Here is a 23275-nt window from a genome sequence, read left to right on the forward strand (position 1 = left end):
TGAGTTAAAAAATATCAAGTAAATGGGTGTTTTCAACAAAAATGTTCTGTCAATCTAATTTTATAAAATATGTGTTTTTACATAACATGTTATCACTTGAGACCCACTTATCATAGGGCTATGAAACTTATTGATTGTATTATAACTGATATGCCTTTTAGAGAATAAAAATATCAATAAACCATATCATTGTTTCAAAATAGTGGACATACAACTTCTAAACATTTACTGTTGAAACCCTCACTGAGTTTAACAACCAGACTGTAAGTACTTCAAGCAGCAATAAATTTGTACATAAAAACACATATATTTTGGAAAAAGAAGATTTGTTTGAACATGGCAGTAACAAACGTGTTAAAGCTGCAGAAAATGAATACCTAGCTACTCACATGAGCAATGTGCTGAGGATGGACATGCTTGATGACCTGCTGAATCTGCTGCATGGTCATGGTGGTAGGTACAGACTTCTGAGACTGCACAATCAGCTGGGCTGGCACTCCTTTGTTCGTCACCTAGGCATTCCAGGTATTGATATGTAAGTACACTATGAGCCTTCAATAGTCATTCAGTTATTAACCCTTAAAGCGCCAAACAGTTTCAGCTAAGCTCTGGATTAGCGCTCATTTATTATAAAAAATTAAAATTAGATTTTCTCAACGCTAATTTTAATTTCTTTTTTTAGGTAACAAAATAAAACAGAAACTGCAAAAATATATCTTTTATCATATTTATTGCCCAAAATACACATGATTTACATAAATTTTACCCAATGCTTACTGTTTTATTTTATTATTATGTATATCCATGATGACATTGCGTGCTTATATGTACTAAAATAGAACTAGAAAATAAGTATATTACATATTTAATACAAAGTTATAATAAAAAATTAAATTTACATGCCAAAAATTTGAAAACCCAAATATTTTCCAAATTCTTAGTCCTCTAACGGGTTGTTGTTTTTATAATAATTACAAAATGGTTTTTCAGATATTTATAGAAGTAAAATAAAATATTGTAACACTTATTGGAGTAAAAACAAGCCTAAATAAAAAAAAATAAACATAAATGTAGAATTTCGGAACAAGAGCTAAAATACATAATTATAAATATAAGGAGTAAAAATATTTTCTACGAGGAAAAAAGACTTTTATCGCCATTCAAGAAACTGTTTATTTCAAAAGTTTATAAATATATAACTTTTCATAAAAAGATGATCATATAACACATAAAACTACACAGTAGTTTACCGATCAACTATTCGCACTGCTTCAACAGGATATGAAGAAGAACACAAGAGCTGCCCGGCGGCGCGCGGCGAGGCAGTGACGTACGCATAAATGCGCTTGCGGCGTTGAGCAATACTACCAAACTGCCAGCTGTTCAACAAAAACCGGTTCAGTATCGATCGTTTAAACACAAAGATTGTCACGTGATGTGGCACAGCCCCGCTACACTACTGTAACATACACCCCTCACAGTCTAGCGGACAAAACTCTGAACTAACAGTGCAAAATAGTAAAAACAAGTATATTGCGCGTCTACGCGCTTACGGCGTTCAGAGCAAAGTCGATCCTCGCGCGCATATGCGCTTACGGCGCTTTAAGGGTTTAAATGAGTTTGTAAAGCTCATCACCACTTGGAAGCTCTTGTAATAGTCCAGGAGCCAAGAGCTAATTTGTATTACATTAGCACATAACCTGGGTTTTATTGAAATTGACAGAGACATTTTTCTTAGGAAAGAAATCTATATCACCCGAGTATATTAGAAGGGTTAAAAATATAAAATGATAATTAGTGAATAAGACATTTTTCTTAGCTTGTTACACTTAGAATAAATCGTTAAGAAAAGTAAATAAATGTAAAATTGCATAAGTTAGCCATTGATGTAGCGAGATTTAGTCTTTTTTCTGGTTGTCTGATAGTGATATACTGTTATTTATGTGTTTGATGGTCATTTTTTAAGTGTATCAAGCTAGAATAAGATCTGAGAACAAAAATTAAGTTTCATATTTTTAACCCTTTTGATACCCTCCCATTCAACCTCCACCAAAAGTATCAGGGTTAATAATCAATTTATTTTCTAGCGGAAATCTTTCTATGGATTTCAGGAACAACCAGATTGTGTAACTATAATTGGTTTTCGGCTCCTGGACTAATAGGGTTGTCTCCAAACAAAAAGCCTGAAATGGCCTGGAAGTTATTTTATTGCTATAAATTACAGAAACCTCAAACAATGCAGAGTAACACACAAACTAAGCATATGGTTGTTTGAAAAACTACTGAAAAGTGCCAACGTTGTTGCAAAATCAACCACAAAATTCTGATGTCCATGTACAGAAATCATACCTGTACTGTGTTAATTTATTAACGTATTATAAAGTTTTTGGTATATAAAAAATCAGAACGAACCAAATTACAAAAAAAATATATTCATAGCAATTTTTTAACATTAATTAGATGTTTGTTTAAATTTAAATAGCAACATAACTTTTACAATTTTTAAAATATTAATCAAACTTTTAATATTTTCATTTAGTTCAATTTTTTCTTTTACCTGATATTATGTTTTATAGTGAAATAATATTTCAATATGCTATTTCTCATGTAAAAACTGAAAAAAAAAACTGAAAATGTATTGATTACTGTAAGTAAAGATTTAGATTTTTTACTTTTAAAATTAAATTACATTTAAACATAAGATTTGTTTGATAGTTTTATGAAGGAAAATTATTTTTCTGCTAATTTATTCTAAATGAAAATTTACTTGTTCAGAACTCAGTGGATAGGCGGCTGTGTATTTTATAAACTGTGTTTGAATCACATGAGTTTAGATTAGGCCTACGAGAAAAAGTGAAAATGTACATTAACACAATAAATTAGTGTTATCTTTTAAGTTTTGTGGATAATAAAATAATTTTTGGTGTATGTGTACAATTTTAGTTGTTGTACAGAGTAGTATAAGTTATTTTGAGGAAATATTTTTTTCAAGTGTTCAAATTATTTTGGTAAGAACTAATTATTTGTTTAAAAAAAGTAATAAAATAAGCAGTATACGCCCATTTTTATGAGTTTTTAACTAAACGATTTATCTGCAAAGAAAATTAAGAGCCTATCTTAAACAGTTTTAATTTTATGAATGTTTTAATAAAATGTTAGAAAATTGCTAAAAAAGGCTTGACATTTTTCAACAGTATCTTGAGAGAAATCTCTTGCAATTTTTGGGCTGACTTGTTTTATTATGCTCTGGTGCCAACAGTTAATAATCGACATAATATGTGTATAGTGATATGTACAGAAAACAAAATTTAGACTAACTTGAAGAAAGAAAATTGAGTTAACAGCTAAAAAATAACTGATCTTTTTTAGTTTGAGCCTTCCAATGAAAATTACAAAAATAGTCTTTAATGTGAATGTGATTAATTTTATAATAAAGTCACATATAAAACACAATTGCCTCACCATGACTTGACCCAGCTGTGCCACTTTCTGACCAGTCAACTTGCTGCGTTGCTGTGCCAAGAGCTGGTTCTGCAGTGTCAGCTGTCGGATCTGCTGCGGGGTAGCTGCAGCCGCCTTCACCCCCGGTGCCAAGGTGGCCTTAACCTGTACCACACACTCAATATAATCATGAACTACAGACACTGATATAGAAATAAACTAACCATTACATTTCAAAATATTCTGCTGGTAAAGCAAATATAGACCTGTCATATTTAAATACCATTTTTCAAGCATTAAATACTTTATTTATTTGACCTTGTAAATTAGAAATCAATACTTTGCTATTATTTTAGTATGAATGTAAAAAAAGCTAAGAATTTGATTGATACCTCCATTGATTATTGAAGAATCGTACTTAATTGGACATTTCTGTAGTAAAAGTGTGGTGTGGGTTATGTGAGTTTTGTGGGTTGAAATCAGGCTTGGACTTAGACATTACACCCTCTAGAACTAGTAGCCAAATTGCTCCTAAGAAACGTTTCAATAAAACATCCGGCAAAAAAAAGTTAAAAAATTATTTGAACGTGATAGTAACACAATTAAAATTTTCATCAAAATATTGAACATCTGTCGCGGCTAGATTCTCTCAAAATTACAACTGACAAAATTCAACCTGACATTTGTGTCATACAGAACAAAATGTAAAGAACTGCGAGACAATTTTCACATCATATCAAGTTATTGTACGGATAGCACACAAAATGAGATGTTATGATCTTTTCCAATGCCAATGTAAAGTTAAGAGTTTCGTTATTCTTGCATTTATGCAGCTTACTGAAGATAGGCAGTATGAGTTTTATATTGTTGACTAGCAGTTACCCGCGGCTTCGCACACAATTTTCTGTTGAAAAAACTGGACAATATATCTATGTATTCTTTTTCTATGACATAATAAACAGTCTAGAGATAATCGATAGTCACTCAAAGCTATTCCAATCTCCTGATCCAATTTAGATTTAAGTTTATAGAACAGAGGTTTGGGATCCTGAAGTCGTAAAGTGAAACAGTTTTTATAAGATTAGTATTTTTCTCCCACATTCCATGATAATTTATTGAAGTTCTTCGATGGCTTCAGTAACAATAAGAGTTGGCCTTTTTATCCCAATGACGAAAGTGTATCGTACAACTAAAAAGTTGCTGCGGTCAATATGGGTCTGTTCTGGTCGTTTAAATTCACCCCCGGTGTTTTGGCATAATAAGTCACCCCCCATTATCTTTTTATTTTCATTAGCAATTTAAACAGTTGTTTCAGAAAGTTTGTCGAATTATAACTGTCAACAGCTGTTTAGTGCCAGTTTAATTTGAGTTATGAAACGTTATTACGTTTCGTTCTTATCATAACATTCAAATGTAAACAAACTAATTTTTCAATTTGAATTCGACTTTATTTGGTGAAATGAATGTGTTATGGGTGGTAAAAAGCACTCTAAATGTTAATTCAGACCAAAAGCTATACCTGTTCCAAATTTCAGCACAATCCGTATAGCAGTTTCAGCGTGATTCAAGGACAAACCTCCAAACATTCAAACTTTCGCATTTATAATATTAGTGGGATTATGATCTGATAAGTTTTAGTTTTGTACTGGTGGGAATGTTTAGACCACCACCATGAAATGTTACTGAATTTTAAATATATTATACATACTTTAAATTAAATTAACCATCTGTGGACAATTTAAATTATATAGAAAAATCTACTAAGGAAGCAAAGGATCTGTTGCAAACTAACTTATACTTACCACCAATAAGTGATGAAGAAGTAAAACAAATTATAGGAACAATGAAAAATACAAACTTGTTTGGGTATGATAAAGTGCCTGTTGTGCTTTTAAAAGTAGCTAAAATTATATTCCTTAAAAGTCACCAAATAAAAACCTTGAATTTGAGAAGAAAATTTCCAAATATCTTAAAAATTCAAAAATAATACCAATACACAAAGCAGGAGAAAAACAAGATACGTTCAATTAATATCACTTATCTTTGGTATCTAATATATCTAAAGCATACAAAAAAGTAGTTCGCAATAGACTTTTAGACTATTTAGAAAGCAAGAACATTTTGAACAGCTCCCAGCTGTTTCGGTCCAATGTGTAGATATAATAAAACAAACAATTTTGTACTCTTATTTGATTCTTTTTGAATATTTACTTGTTCAAGCAAATAAATTAAATATGCTATTTAAGATTTTTTTAAATCAATAGATCTCGAGTTGAAAGGGCTAAAAAAGTAAAATACATAACCATTATACTCTAAATTAGCACGTTGTTTTCAATGAAAAAGTGGTACCAGCATTTAGTACAACTTTTTCAAATAAAAAACTAAAAATATGATAATTCTTTGAAATAAAAACCAAGATTTTATACTGATTTTCAAATTGTAATTTTTAAAAACATTTTTCAAAATATTTTTCTACGTAATTTGAACTAAAACTTGGGAAATACGTTCTTTGATATAAAATTTAAACTCGAAGATGGTGCTGTTTAATTTATAAATCATATCGATATGAACTAATCAGAAAAGTGACCTGGGGAATCGTGAGAGGCAGGTGTTGTCCACCTGCAGTCTTCACCAAGGCAGCCACTTGCCCAGGCCCCTGTGCTTGCAGCCCCGCCTGGGCTAGTATCTGAGCAGGGGTCAGTCCACCAGTCTTGCTCGCCACTGCCACGCCCGCCACACTCGCACCCTGACGCTTCATCAGTGCCGCCATCTCTGCCTCGGACACTCGCGTCACTCCTGCCTGCTTCACCTGCAGCCCAATCACAGTTCGTAAACCTCCACTAGTCACTACTTTGTGTTTTTAGAGTTTGAGGTCTCTTGGGAATTTGCACGATTGTTACATACTCCCAACATGTAAAATACAGCATGTGATGTGCTCAGACAGTCCAAATTTAACACTCACAGTCTGCACCCAGGTCTGACACATTACAAATTTTCAGACCACAATTAATTCAAATAAGAATGTTCCAAATTGATTTTATTTTCTACCCAAGATAGTTATTAATTTCAGAGAATTTAGAAAATGCTTATGAAAAATTGTAAATTTACAATGTTACGAATATTATGTCTTCATTTCACTCAATCCCTCTCTCGATTAACTTTGATAAGATGTGAAAAAATCAATCTTCTAATTATATTTTGATTTTACAATATTAAGGTCACAAAATGTTTTTAGATGTAGGCACTGTTTTTATAATTTTAACACTGTTAACTAAAGTAATTTATCCAAAAACTGATTTTTGTGGAAGAATTTCTCTTAAAATGGGAGAAAACAAAAAATACTCGTAGCTATCATATACTCCTAGAATTTCTTGACACATGGAATAAGAACCCCACCATTGTACAATATTACAATTTTATAACTCATTCATGACATGTTATCTTTATATTGATAATTACTAACGGTTAAACTAAATAATTGAACAATACAATATAATGCATTCTGTTAGTAATAGTACATACATTGATTGTTAGTAACTAACATTAAAATCTAAACTGATAAATTAATGTAATTAGGAATCTCATTCAAATACTATCAAAAATAGCAAACACACAGAAACTAGATAAATAAGCAGGTACACATGTGTAGTATATACAACGATATACAAAAAGATTGTAAAAAAAACAACCTTGAATTATAATTTACCACATATATCCTCAATTTACATGGAATAAATATACAATCAATTATCTTCTTTCTTCCTTTTTAACATCTCATCCTCTTCTTTATTCACTGGTGGCCAACAATCCATGTCAATTTAATAATGTTGGGAAAGAAGCAATTTTTTTAATGTTAAATTTTAAAAAACTGTAATCATTTACATCTTTGAAATTTGATGGGGCATTCACTAATTATAAATAAATTTAGAAAATAACTAATAACACATAATTAAATATTTTTCATGGGTTTTCTTTCAAAATTTGTTTCAGCTATTTAAAGTTTTATTCCAGGAGATATTTTTAAACTTAAATGTTACATAACAATTAATATTTATCCACGTTGGAGTCGAATTTCTGGTTGCCAGCACCCACTGATTTCCATTGCTTCTTGAGCAAAATTGTGAAGAATGGCATCTTCAGTGCAAAAAGTATTGTGCCATTTTATTGTAAAATGTAGAGTTTAAGTACATTTTCTGTATCTTTGTTTTTTAACATATCTTCTCCAGTTTTCACTGTTTCATACGTAGTAAACTGATCTTAAAACAACATCAAAATACATTTATAGAAATTTCTATTAATCAAATTTAACAAATTCGTAATAAAAATAAATTTAAAACAAAACTAAAATTTTTACTTTAACAGAAATAATATACTAATAATTTTTACAATACTGTTCAAATTACACAATACATGTTACAATAATGTTCAATTTTGTTTCATGATAACACTTTTGCAAATTTTCCTACAATGTTGCTTCTAAATTACAAATGTTTTACATTACACTTTATAGTAGACAAGATGTGTAAGAATACAATTTTACAGTATAATAAACATTGCAAAATACGTTTCACAGTAGTTACCCATAAATCCATGACTGCAGTAATGACACTTCAAGAATCTCATCTAACCTGAACTAGGTGGTATTTTTTATTTGCTGTCAACAGTTGTGAAAGAAATTTTGTTGCCGCTTTATAAATGGTCACTGGGAACATTAACATAAACAGTTGATGTCGATGGATGTCCTGAACAAAGGTCGTCTTCTGATTATGTCCATCCTTCTTTGAATCCATGATAGTAAAATCAACCAAGACATTTATTCCCAAAAGTGTTTTCAAACATCTCAAAAGTTTGTAAAGTTTTACAAAACGTTACATGACACAAACACATGTTTCTTCTTTTAAATTCACCACAAATATTCCAAAAATTAAATAATATTTTGCTATAGCAAATGGATTTAAAACCAATTAGTTTAGATATAGTCTAAAAAGGCCACGAGTAGTCATAAAATTCTATGGAAACCACATCACTCTTCATAACTCCTTGGGTGCAAAATATATCTACATATCAAAAAATATATATTGCCATATCTCTTCTCTTGTTAATTAGTGATTAATTTTACTAAGCACGAATACTTTCTTATTCACACCTGTGTCTCTACATCACCACATTTATTTAAATTGTTGTACATAATCTACCTCACTATCACCTTTTTTTATCATTAATCCGTGTTCCCAATATTTGAACACTTGATACAGTATTAATTCTCTTTGTTGGTTTTCAAATTAAATCAAGTCCAAAGACAATCGAAACCTGCATGTCATACAGAGATTAGTAAGCAGGACAACTCATCACAATTGACTAGTGATGACCTAAATCTCATAAATGTTAGTTCCTGGGTTTGGCCACCAGATTGCACAGTCAAAAGTTCCAATGAGACTTCTGTGTTTTACCTTTTCTGTTATCAACACTGAATAATCTCACTTACCATTATACTTATCTCTCTTACTAACACATATTTCCCTCGCCATTACATGTCTGTTATTAGTACAGTTGTGTTAATTTTCTTTTCTTGTAGGCTATCATTTTGTAAGATTATTTATTATATCATGTATATCTCTTATCAAACATAATTTTGTATTATTCATTAAATCATGTATATCTCTTATCAACATGCTTTCTCCAATGAACATCATGACACATATTTCCTTTGTCAATGTCACATTTTTGTGAATTGTTGTTATTAATCTGATCACACAACATTTTCTTTTAGCATTCGTATACAAGATTTTTAGTATACGAAATTATATTATTATACTTTCAATAACTTCATTCATCTAATTTTATTAGTCCCACTTGTTGGTCACATGATGAAGATGTTCAGTTTGTGTAAATTATTATAGCCCACGTTGTTTGTCATAATGATGATGCTCAGAAGTTGAATGTCACATTGATGAAGATTTGGTGTAAGTTGGTGAAATTGTAACTGTATTTAGCCCCACTTAGTTTGAGCTATACGATGATGTTCAATGTTAGGTAGTGTGATACACTTTTATACTGTGTATTTATAAATAACTCACTTGTTCCTCTTCAACTGTTGCAATATTACTTTTTTTATAAAGAAGATTGATTTCATTATACTCAGTTAAATTTCCAAGAACTGATTTCACTAGCTGGGAAAATAAATCACTCACTTTCTTCTTTTACAAGCATTTAAATCACTGGTTTATTGGTTTAAAACACCACTTCAAACATCTTATGTCAATTTGCAGACACACACTCCTCACATGTTCACCAAACTTAGATGCATTATATTTTCAAATTAAATAAGAAAATTTTATATTCATTTATTATTTCATCACGTTAGATGTAAACAAATAAAATTATTTATCACTTTAATATTTCATAAGTTAATTTTGTGAATCATATGTAAAAGAAGTAAGAGAACTTAAATACGTTTTTCTCTTACTGTTTCACTATTCAGAAGAAAGAAATCGGGCCGAGATCTTTAAAAAAACGTGATTGGTAACAAAACTCAAAGGTTATACTTCAACTTCCGCTTACCGTTCTTGGCGTGAACCGTTTGAATTTTAATTTAACCAATATCGATCTGTTACATTCTGTATTCTTTAATACACACTGTCTACATCATCCTTTGCAGTTTCCAACATCACTGTCTGGCTGGTACTCACTCTGCAACACCACTCTATCTTCTCTCTTCTTACACTCTCTTTTTCTTCTTCTTCATTCCCAGCTAACACTCTCTTTTCTCTTCTTACACTCCCAGCTAACACTCTCTTCTCTCTCCTCTTCACTACCGATGTAAATTTTATAAAAAATCTCTTGAGTTGAATTATTTCAGCTAATGTGATAGAATTACTTCAGTTCTTCAAACAATCAGTGATTTTTAATTTGAAAGAAACAATATGAAATACCGAGAATTTTATATTTTTGTACTTAGAAATGTAATGCTGTCACATGTTTTACATTTTCTACAAATAGAACAGGAGTGTGTTCCTTTCCTTCAGGTTGATCAATATGAAATCCAATAAAAATTTTAATGGATAATTTAATCCAATTTTTATAAATAAGATGCAAAATTTATGTTTCAAAAGTGATTTTAAGTAACTAAAAGTTATTTATCATTCATGAACTATAACTAATTCACTTTACTTTCCATCATTTTCACTGTATCCCAGGTATCTTAGAAAACAATTATTACTTTTTTTTTGTAGATAATTCATGTTATTTAATACATGTCCAATAAAGTGTTTCAAATGACATTGTAGATTAAAATGTTCAACTACAAAGCATAAACATAGAAGTACTAAATTAATATTGAGTTCAATTATATTTTTATAAGCATTGTTTCTTCAAGTTAGCATGAAATACACACACATACAAATAACCTTTGATAAAATGTGATTACGATACAGTTTCTGTAAATGTACTTTTTTGTAAGCATAAGAAACAAACACAAAATCAAAAACTGATAAAAATATTTGTTATCACAAAAAAAACATTTGAGCTCATTTATAGCCCTTTTTTATTATTATAATAATAGAATTATTCTTTAAAAAGGCTTCTAAAATGTGCACTTTGCCACTTTTCTGCAGGACATTAATCCAAAAATATATCTGTGCCATATTTTTGATTTGTAATAAATCTTTATAAGTTATTTTTATTTTTTAGTCTTTTAATTTTCTTGCTGTCTGATGACTATGAAGTTTACAACATCGTCTTCATAATTTTGTATATTATCAATAAGCCAATCGCAGATAATGTACTTTCACACAATGGTGTTTTCATTCATATCCAATCTTCATAAATTTTAATTTTGACAGAGATTGCCATGATGTTGTTCTAAATTAGGACATACATTAATCTTGATGAATTAACATCAATTCATTTTTCTAAATCTTTTTTGTAATTCAGTTGGTGAATGAAGACCTTTGTTACATTTTCTTTTCTTGTGATTGACGATTTTCTTGATGATTGAAGGTTTATGTAAATTAAACCAAAACATTTATAAATTGATCATCTTAAATATTTTTCCTTTCCATACCACTTTCAGCTCTTATTGATTTTCATTAACCAAACGAATTTTGTTTCTACTCCTCTTGACCATAATAATTTTGCTCAAGTAAATTATCAATCTATTTTTACCCATTTGAAGACAACTCAAAAGACTGGTAACAATCCACAGTTTACATCCAAGTATGAGATTTTCACTCAAAGAGGAATTGCTCTTGAGGTCCGATGTCCAATTACACAACGAACCAACTGTATGTAGCCTACATGCGCGTGCAGGTACACGTGCGCTAGTGAACTGACCTGATGTATCCTGGCCTGCGTGGGGGCGGTGACAGCCACTGACACCTTCTGGCCCGCGACCGTTGCTCGTCCAAGTGTCGCAGCTTTCAGCTGCTGCTGCCTCAGCAGAGCCTGGCGCTGCTGCTGCTGATACAGCTGGATCTGCGTCGCAGTCAGCTTATTGGTGGCCATCACTGTTTACACAACCACTTCAGCGCTCGCCCATATTTTTTATTCCAACAAATTCTATATCAATTTGATTTTTACAATTCAAAACTTTAAACAAAATTTTTATGAATATAGAATTATCTAAAAAAAATCAAATGATTAGTATAAAAATCTTATATTTTTATAACTTCTTCAAATTTTACAATTTATTCTGTTGCATGTTTCATTTGAATTATTTTTTTCTTTGAAGATTTTTAGAGTAAGTAGTAGTCAAAGAATTTTTAATCAAAAGTAATGAATTATCTCTAAAACAATGCCTATACATATGATTTTTAAACAATTTCTTGAGAACTTATTCTTCCAAAAGTCGTTTTGCTGTAACGCATGCTTGTTTTTACATACCATTAACTTGATGTACAATTTATAAATATTTGACATTTTTAAACTTTTAAAGTTCAAATTACATGCATCACTTGAGGAACTGCTTCATTCTTAATTTTCAATACCAAGCATAAAATTTTGCGAACAATTAAAATTAAAACCACTATGAAAATAAATGTTATTTGTCTTCATCCATGAAATCACATTCTTCCAAAACTGTTTAAAATGTTTTGGAAAGGTCTCAAAATGTACTATATACCACTATGACTGCGTGTTGACAAGTAAACAAGATAAGCAATTGTTTGTTTCAACAGAAAACCAGAAGTGGCAAAAAACCATCGGTAGGTTCAATAAGTGACATAGTTAATTGACAGCTGCTCCAGTTAATATGTTAGGTGAACTTATTGGAACATAGCTAAACTACATGGTTAAGTACACAAATTTCAACCAAAATCAAAAATTAATGTGACAGCTTTCGTGATTGAAAAACCCTTCCTGCAAATATTTAAACATTAGAGTGCACCAGACTATTCAGTGATCCAGTCTTAGAGTGCAATTTTGTATAGTGCGCCATGCTTATTAAATGTTCCTGGCTGCTAAAGACCATTGAAAAGGCCATTCAATGTTCTTGCCTTGCTCCAAAGGCATTTTCATCTTGTGATACAAAAAATTGTGTTACTCATTTGTTAATGTTACATTGTGATTTTTAGACAATCATGTAATATCATAACTTTTCATTTATTTATTTCTATTATTTTCATTATTTTACTATGTATTAATAAGGTATTGTATAATTTGTGTTTTTAGTTTTGTGATAAACTGAAACACAGATTGGAGTAAATGCCAAAGTATGTATGTATGAATAAATTCATGTACATTTTATTTGACAAAGGCAATGTTTGCTTCCACTTGTCTTGGCTTTTATATTAAGTAACAATAAGTTTTCTTAAAAGTATGTTTGTTAGCCGATTACAGGAGAGGAAAAACTTTACAAATTACAAGTTACAGCTATTTTGGAGATGGAAATTATTTCTAAACAAAGGTTCAAGATCGTAAATTAATAAACACTATCCACTGTTGAATCAACAACATAGATAATTACATTGTAACTATTTTACAACATTTTGCTAGAATTTCTTTAAAAATTATGTTTTTAATTGCAATTAATAAAGTATCATTACTATTTTGTAATATTTTACAATAAAGCCAAGAGTTCACTTTAAAAAGTGCATTCTTTTTATAAGAGAGCTTTGTAAACACGTTTCAAAGTAAAATATTATGGTTCCAACATTTCCAACAGTTCTTGATCAATATTAATACATGACTACACAAGCTTATGAAAAATGTAATGTAATTTTTAAGAGATTCAAACTGGAAGATGATGATAAGATTTGACGAAAGGAAATTATTAGTACAATTTATGCCACCAGATACATAAAATGAAAGAACTTGCTTCTGATGATGATAATGATGGTGATGGTGATGATGGCTTAAATTATACTTGGTATGATAAGTTAATAATCTAGATTGATTTAATATAGATTTGTAGGGTAGTGAATATTTATAGCACATTATAAGTTTGACACGATAATAAACTGAACCCGGTGCTTGATGTGGCCACATACCTTTGGTAGTCATAGTGGCAGGGGCCTGAGCGATGGTTGTGACGACAGTGGTGGTGGCGATACGCTGTGGTGACGCTGAGGGTCCAGGAGTCGCGGCACGAGCCACCACCTGACTGCCTCCTGCCGCCACCACTAACTCCTGGATTTAGACCATTTTTAATTTCACAAAACAATCTCACAAGAAACAGCCATCATGTTTTTATAACTATTCTGAAATAATTGGAGCATTAAAATCATTAACATTACTATTCACAATATTTACCCACTCACTAATTGCTACCACTTTTAGTTTTTTAAGGCTTTCACAATAGAAGGAATCTGTAAATTGAGGTAAAAACTGTTATTTTATCAATCTTGAGGGCTCAGTTATTTAAAGTTTGTTTTTGGCAATGAAAGGTTTTTTTCAGTTAACATGATTTATTTGTACATTGTAACGTGAAATAAAAACAGTAACACTATGTTTCAAGACTTGCAATCTGATCACTCAGTTGGATAACTACTAATTTAACATACCAAACTAGAAACTAGGTTAAAATAAACATCCTTTAATCACATTCACTGCTTTGAGGACTTATCTTCCCAAATCACGTTCACTGCTTTGAGGACCCATCTTCCCAAATCACATTCACTGCTTTGAGGATTTATCTTCCCAAATCACATTCACTGCTTTGAGGATTTATCTTCCCAAATCACGTTCACTGCTTTGAGGACCCATCTTCCCAAATCACATTCACTGCTTTGAGGATTTATCTTCCCAAATTACATTCACTGCTTTAAGGACCCATCTTCCCAAATCACATTCACTGCTTTGAGGATTTATCTTCCCAAATCTCATTCACTGTTTTGAGGACTTATCTTCCCAAATTACATTCACTGCTCTGAGTACTTATCTTCTAAGTTTTCCAAATATAATGCTACAATATTGCTGCATTTTTTAGGATCTCAACAACCTTGGAACAAGATAGGTGTTTTAAACTAACTACTGGTTCAATCTTGGAAATTCACATTTAATTGATTACAAAAGAAATACAATTTTACTTTTACTAAAATGTATTGATTGTATAATTTTAAAAAACACATTAAGTCGTGGTTTAATAGTAAAATAAATCAATTTTTGAACAGTCATTTTCTAATTATTTTTTCTTCTTTTAAAAAAATATTGTTATTATATAGAAAATGTATAATCTATGTGATTACAAATAGCTACCTTTTATTAGTTCTTGGAAGACTTCACTTTGACCAACTTTTTATTTAACTTTAAAACATACTACTTTATTGCTTTTGTAGTGAATATGAACACATATGTTGTGAGATAATCTGCACATCAAATTTAGATAATTTTACTAGCATTAACCCTTCAATGCGGTTTCACGTGACAGTGACGATAGGCGAAAGCAATGATTTCACGAGAACATCAAGGTTTAGTGCAGACCTTAGTCATATGCGATCTAGCGGCATCAATTTAAACTATTTCCAGCGTTATTTTCTATTGTATAAAGAGGACATTGAATTCATTATTTACAAGTTCACAGACAATGTTTTTCTTCTTATTTAGCTGTATATAGGAACCAAACAGATGGCTCAAATCAGCTGTGTTGCAACATCGCGTTCGGTATGTTATTTATATTACAGACCGATTAGTGTTTACACTGTGTTTCACAAGTTCTGTTGAAACAATAATTATTTTGTAATAAGTTTCCAGTAACAAATGCATAGGATATTAGTATTGGTCTAAATACTATTTCACAGTACAGAACGTGCAAAGTAATAATGATACAAAAATGAGTGTGTGTTTGTGAGTATTGTAGGTCTAGGCCTATCTATCAAAGTTTTTTTTGCACAATGTGGACAATATCGGGTAGGTGTTGCATTATTTCTGACTTTTAGATATTTCTGTACTATTTATACCCAAGTTATTATAACATATCATTATGCCCCCATCAGCAGGGAAAACTTCCTCAGTAGACTACATGTGAGCTCCTGAAAATCCCTGCTTTAAAGGGTTAAGAAATAATTTTGTAATTGCAAAAATCTACTTAGAGAAACCTCCTAGGTTTTGCATAAAATTTCCAGTTTTATTATTATAGAATATAAATTATGTTCCTCGGATTTTTTGTATTTCTTCTAGAGACCAATAGACTACAGTTACAGCTCCACTACTCTATGAGCACACCTGTACAGAGAGAGGGGTCTGGACGAAGGGCTTAGCCGCAGTTGCACTCTGGGTGTTATTGGCAGCTATGATGGTCTTGCCGATAGCAGCTGCTGAAGCTGTGCCGATAGCTGGCCCTGCAATCTGGTTCCTCAATAAAGCCAACTGCTGCTGCTGCTGATATGTTAGCAAACACAATCCAGGATGAATTCTCCAGAATAAAGATAATGAACTATGTTCTTAATTACACCATAAAAATGAAATATTATTTGTTAAAATATTTAAAAAGATTTCTTATTATTATTTCAAGTAGCATTGCTGTTGTCTGAAATCATTATATTTTTCAAAGTCTATTTCAAAAGCCAATTTAAATTCCAAATTCCCATTTAAAAAATTGTGTTGTAATTTAAATACATACCATATAGATTTTAATGTCATAAAAACTCTTACACCCCATGCTCTAAAATTCAATTCAATAGAATCTTATATTTATTACAAATACCCTGGGATTTGGAAATTCACATGAATATTAAAATTAAGGTATAATTTTTCAAAATTACTAGATAATATGATTTTTTTTATATAAATACAAGGCCTATTTTAAAAGTAAGTACCGTTTTTAGTTTTAATTTACACCGCCTCAGCGCTGCAGACGCCATTTAGCACACGAGTGCCATGTAGCTACATCTGTATGCATGGTTTTAAAATGCCACCACCTATTGAGAATCCCACTGATGGGAAATCCATGCTGTAATACGTTTCTCAGTGCTAAAGGCTTCAATGCAACTGACATTCATTGCCAAATCAGTGATGTTGATAGTGAAAACATAAGTAATGGAATGGTGAGAAAATTGGTTAGGGCCTTCAAAGATGGCCGCACAAACATTCAAGATGAGGAACTAAGTGGGTAAACTTCAGTCATTACTGTTGACTTGATTCAACAAGTGGACTGTCAAATGAAAGAGAACAGATGATTAATAATTTTGTCCTTATCTGAAGAGTTTCCTGCAGTCGCAAGAAGTGTTCTTTATGGAATTGTCAATTTTTAAATTATTGGATATTACGTTCAGACTGGGTGCAACCTTCTTTGACAATTGAATACAAAAGCTGGTCCCACAGATACGATAAGTTCCTTAATATTAATGGGAATTACGTAAAAAAAGTGGATAAGTATCGCCTTTCAAGTGAATAAACTATTTATGACAAATATATACCTATTAAAATGGTACTAATTTTTAAAACACGCCTCGTATTTAGGACAATATTTTCAAAAAATACCACCAAAATAAATTATACCACTTAAAGGTTAGCTTAAAATTAGTGTAGTTAGATTAAAGTTAATCTAGTAAAGATACACAATGAAAACCAATTTAGAAGAAAATCTTTACTTTTTTCCTTTATATACTTCATTTTAGAATATTAAAAAAAATCATGTGTTTAAGACTGGGATAGGTTCGTTAAATTCTAAACAATGAGGTTAACTTTTAAATTGCTACTGAATTAAATTTTAATATACTACCAAGTGTAAGCAAATAGATTAATTTTTGTAAAGAATCTTTATTGCACATCACCTCGACTGAATGAGGCTATGATCAATACAATGCCAAGAACAGTTAGTTCCTTGTGTTTGATTGTCTTCAACAAAATATTACAAGTCTAGAAAAATTTACAATAAAATGCCAATGGTTCTAATAATTTTGAGACCTCCGCATAAAACTAATGTGCACATCAGTTAAAAAGGGTTTACGATAAAAAAAGGGTCACATCGCACATTAATATACCGGTGAATTATAAACAAACTTACATTAAGAAATTATGAAAAATAAAAGTTATTATTACTAACAATGCAATGCTGATTTTTATAAAACAAAATTGTCAGATGTTTTGTTGAAGTCTCTATAGGATTTTGGGGTCCTGTTTATCTGACTCAAGTAGTTTTTGAGAGCTGGAAGATATAATAATGTAAGTTTTTTATAGTCAAAATTATCAATGTTTTTCTAAGGATGTTATTTTAAAGACATAACAAAAATGTTAATTCTACAACAAATCCTACCATTGCCACATTCTAATTCTGTAGTTTTCATAATTTTCCATTTTTTCTGGAGACAAAAACACCAGAATTAAAAATATAAGTAATAATCTGCCTACACTTAGTCAATGGATAGAAAGAAGTGCCAATTAGTTTAGAAACTTTGTTTTACAACGATTTAGTGCAGTGTTAGAGCATATCTGCTGAATAAGTTAAACATACAGAGAACTTTACATTATCAGGTACTCACAGCCTGCTGGGCAGCCAGCTGTTTCTCCTTGTTAATACGATCAGCACGGCGTGTTGCTACTTCCACCGGACTCATGGGGTTGTCGTAGTCGATGCCGCAGCCTGCCAGTACCTCAGCATGCTTAGGGTTCTTCATGTCAGGCCTGTTGTTGAGCACTGGCTTCATGGTGGGCGTACGCTTGTTGGAGATCCCGCGTATTGAGTCAAACTTGGCGTTCATTACTTGCGTAAATGAGGTGTTGTTGTCCTGAAGAAACATCTGCGACGTCTTTATCGGACGAGTACATTTAGTCTGTGAAAGCAGTAAGGGATAACTGAGCCGCAGTTTGTACTTTATTGTAATTAGGATTATTTATAATGAAGCGTGAAAATAAATCAATTATGGTTACTCTTAGTATTTTATCCATAAAAAGTTATACAATTAATGACAAATTATTGAAATTACAAATAGTGTCCCTTCTTATCCTAAGAAAAAAATCATTTACCTGAGGTAGTTTGTAAACCCCCTTGGTTTTCTTTTGCTTCTTTGAATTCACATCTATAACCACCTTTCCTTCTTCTCTTGGTATAATGATATATTCGTACCTGAAAAAGTGTTAGACCTAATTTAAGCAAAAGATTTTTCTTAATTTCTATGCCTTAATGGTCTGTTTTTTTATTAGAATAAGTTCATTTGGTTTTGGAATTTATGGCTTGCAGTAGTAAACATATCTGTAAAAACCTGTAGTGTTTAATGCAGTACAACATGTTTTTGATGTTTATTCTCTTAGCAAGTTCAAATAGCAATAAAATTAATAAAGGCAGATAATTTAAGAATATTATACGAGGATGTTCCAATCTATTATCCTAATTATCGCCTTTTAAAATCAAAATTGCATAGAATAGCAAAAAAGTTACCTAAATAAAGATTCATACGTAAAATAAAATAATGTTTTTTCTTTAAATATCTAAGTCGACTCTGAAAATACAATTTTTCTAGGACATTCCTGGTGGGATTATACGGTTCATAATATCACTCAGCAGCAAAAATTAATTCACATTTTACTAACTTTTCTCCTTGTAAGATGTAACAGTTACTTTTTGCAGATATATCTTAAGATTATACAGAAAAGTGATAACTTAATCGTCAGTGCTGTGGTTTTCAAAGTAAATTTATTTTAATTTCTTGACAATTAAAGGAGTAAAAATAGGAGATCATTACTTATATATTGTCCTTTTTATTTTGTTAAAAAGCAACATTACATTTATTTTATATGCATCAATACAGATTAATTTAATTACACTGCAGCATAAGAAAATAAAACTTTAAATAAATCTAGATTAAAGATTAAAGTTTTCTTTGATGTAGCAAAAATAATATTAATTATATTATGTACAAAGCTTTGTGCTATACATGCTACGTTCCAACATCACAAATAAACAAGTAATTAATTAATCAGACAATTCAAACTTAAACATCTATAGACCACTGCAAAGAAACCAGTAAATATACAACAATAAGGAAAACAACATATCAATAAAGAAAAACTACAACTGAATGAGTGGAAAAACTCATTATTTTCAAAAAAACATTATCCTGTAATAAATGATTTCTTTTCTTTTAAACTACGTTAAAGTGGTAACTAAAGCAAGATTTGATTTATAAGCAAGCCCTCTAATGACTTTTAACTAACATATAAATCAGCAAAGAAAACAATAATTGTCAACCGTGAAAAGTACTTCTTTTTCATAAAAATGCAACTTTTTTTTTTTTTAAAAAAAAAAAGGAGAAGCCGATCCGCTTTTAAGCCTTACTCTGCCCGTCCTCATGGGCCACTGGCCTGTGCGAGGATCTTATCAAACAGAATAAGGGGGAGAGTCGATACAGTACAAGGTGATGGTAGGTACTGATAAAAAGTGCAAGGGTCACAGACCGGATTCGAACCTGCGCTATCTCTTACTCACACTCAAAGTCCAACGTCTTAGACCGCCTCGGCTATCGGCGGTCAACTTCTGGGTTGCATATTTTTACTGTGCAATTCATATTATTTATAAAATACTTTACATAATTAACACATAATATTTCACTCATAATGAAATATAATAAGACATGTCACAATGAGAAGATAATCAGAAACACACAGTGAAAATAGCCTAAGTTGATCCAGGTAAACAGAACGTTACAGACCTAACCTCTCATACCCACCACATATAAATTTATGTGAACACCTACTTCATGGAAAATAAGCAACCAGCTATAATCTACTGGATTGACCTAAAAGGAACATTAATTCACAACTGAGGTAAGTTGGATTGGTCAGTTTAATAACATTTAAGCAGAGTTCGTTAGATTAAACTGTCATATTTTAAATTTTTTAACTGGTAAACCTACATTTTTCTAAAAAAGATTTGTTTGTGGTTTAGATTTACATTGGATTCTCAGCATGTTGAAACATATGCGTTTGGCATTTGTAGATACCTGTTCTTGCACTGACGAGGGGATCGATAGATACGAGACACCATGTTGACCATGTCAGCCACCATCTCCCAGTTGGGTGTGTGACCCGGACAGACCACCACCAGATTCAGTGTCAGCTCTTGTACAAACTGCACCGCCTATATAACAAATTCCATCAGTTTCAGCTGTTTCTGGTAACTTTTACACTGGACTTTTTTTGTTTTATATCAAAAACTTTGACAAAATGCTATAAGGCAATCATTCATTGATAACAAATCTTTGGTTCTTCTTTATTACTTTGAAGGCTTTATTTCATACTGCATATTAAATTATAATTTGCACAGATAACTGATTTAAAAACATACAAAACACCAGAATGTATTTTAAAATATTTTAGCCTAAGCAATAATTCTTACTTGTTCTTAGAATCTCCCGTTTTCCCCCAGTAATCTTAAAACCCAGAAGAAAAATATTTTTATGTTCTTAAATTCTTAGTTATGTTACAGATTTTTGTACTACAGTATGTTTTCAATGTTTATTTATGATAAAAGTAGCACATAACCACAGCTTCACCCGCAAATTCTATACAACATTCCATGTATTCGTTTGAATAGCTCCCACGATTTCAATAACACTTGAACTTTGAACAGTAAACATAAAAGTTCAATACATTTAACTGGCTCTTTTAATTCACATTGCAAAACTTTAGAGACAAAGATGGGATTTTTTTTTATTTAAAGACCAGTGGGGCATAGCCTGGAAGCATTTACAAAATAAGAATAGGCCTATGTTCATCTAGGGACCTTAGGAATGCCAATGTAAAATTTAAGTACAATCCGTTGAATAATTTATATGTGAAAGCAAAACAAACAAACAAAGGCACTTTCGCGTTTATAATACTATTAGGATATTTTATGTCAAAATATCTGTGGTTTTATTTTTGGTTTTCACTGCCCAAGAGGAAAAACTTAAATTCTGGGCTACAAAAAAAGATTAAAATAAAACTTTTAATAATGTTGTATTTATATATTCTTTAAGAGTATCAATTAAGTTATATGTAGAAGAAATAATGTTTTGATTTTGTTAGAAAATAAAGTTAACCATTTTGCCCAGTTTTAAGTTTTTTATATAAATTGCTAACTCTCTGTCATAAACCTCTTTTTTAATTAAAGTTACAAATTAAAGTTAAGAAACATTTCAAACTTTGCTGAAAAGATTTTTTTCCGAATTTGAAGTTTATGTTTACAATATATTACAGCTGTACCTTTGAACCTCATAAAATTAATGTATATAAGATATATATGTATAAGATAGTTGGTATATAAACAAATTTAAACTCATAAACAATTACAATAGGGATTCCAAACAAATAGGTAATGTCTGTATGGGACAAACCTGCAATATCGCCCAGTCCTCGTGGATGAGCCACTCTGGCACATGTTCTGGTTCTGGTACCGGTTTGACAGGCTGTACCGGCTTAGTGGTGAGTCCGAGGGGGCTGGAAGGCACGGAGAGAGTAGGCCGAGTGCCAGTACCACCCCTGTACTTGTGAAGCCGCAGATCATGCCTCATCTTGACCAGAGCTGGAGACGGTCGGTCGAACAGCGAGCGTGGGGCGTGCATCATCGTGATCTCTTCCCTGTGCTGGCTTCGTATCTTGACTGGGTGACGGCCTACCAACAGCACCACACTTACGTTTAGTGTTGCAGAAAATAATGTTTAAAATACATGTATGAAATTAATAAAGAACCCCAGGAGGTCTCACTTTTAAGTTGTTTATAACTGTAAAAAGACCTTATTCTGGGTATAGCAAAATCCAAAGTGTTGCGTACATCTGGGCTTCCCAGATAGGGGTTTTGCAAGCCTAAACATGAGGAAGTACTGTCTCTCTACCTGCTTTGACTATAGTCAGGTCCACATTCACCGTGAAATACAGAGGGGCCATAAGCGATATTATCCAAATGATAGTTCCCGTGGTACTAGTTTTTTTGGGATTTTATTAACAGCTCTTGATCATTGTTTACTTTTTCTAAAAGTGCACCAAGTGTTGGAGGTGTATTGCTGACAAAAAAGAGTGCATTATTTTCAGAATACAACCAACAAAAAACTTATCACATTTCACTTTTCTACTGGTTTTATATTCTATTTTACATGGTGTTTTTCTTGATATTCCCAATGATTTCTTCTTTTCAAAATTGATAAACTGAATGCACACTGGTTAAAGTTGCTTTATTAGTTTTTTCACTCAAAACAACTCATTTTATTCGGAAAAAGATTTTTGATACTGTTTTACGGTCACCACTTTTTATATGTTTTCTTGCAGCTCTTGACGCCATAACACACAAAACTACAGTTAAATGAGAAACGTTTTAATAAGACACTGAGAAGTAAAAGAATTAAGATAACACTATGCAATTTAAGTCATAAACACAAACTTATGCCAAATAGAGAGTACAAAGCACGTCCACTAAAATCCTTCACTC

The 23275-nt window shown here is 31.4% G+C and overlaps 1 protein-coding gene across 1 annotated transcript in view; it reads right to left on the bottom strand.

The window, feature by feature from the left end:
• Positions 1–389: 389 nt before the first annotated feature.
• The window catches only part of LOC124373312 (E1A-binding protein p400-like), a gene marked incomplete at both ends in the record, with an annotated part of 35368 nt that continues 12482 nt past the window's right edge, over positions 390–23275 (bottom strand). Inside the window, 10 exon segments of the mRNA XM_046831694.1 lie at positions 390–512; positions 3463–3606; positions 6029–6250; positions 11773–11945; positions 13926–14064; positions 16099–16254; positions 18357–18647; positions 18841–18940; positions 20814–20950; positions 22188–22465. Of these exon segments, the coding sequence (XP_046687650.1) occupies positions 390–512; positions 3463–3606; positions 6029–6250; positions 11773–11945; positions 13926–14064; positions 16099–16254; positions 18357–18647; positions 18841–18940; positions 20814–20950; positions 22188–22465 (1763 nt within the window).

This window comes from Homalodisca vitripennis, unplaced genomic scaffold (genome assembly GCF_021130785.1).
Source record: "Homalodisca vitripennis isolate AUS2020 unplaced genomic scaffold, UT_GWSS_2.1 ScUCBcl_5277;HRSCAF=11934, whole genome shotgun sequence".
Classification (NCBI taxonomy): Eukaryota; Metazoa; Arthropoda; class Insecta; order Hemiptera; family Cicadellidae; genus Homalodisca; species Homalodisca vitripennis.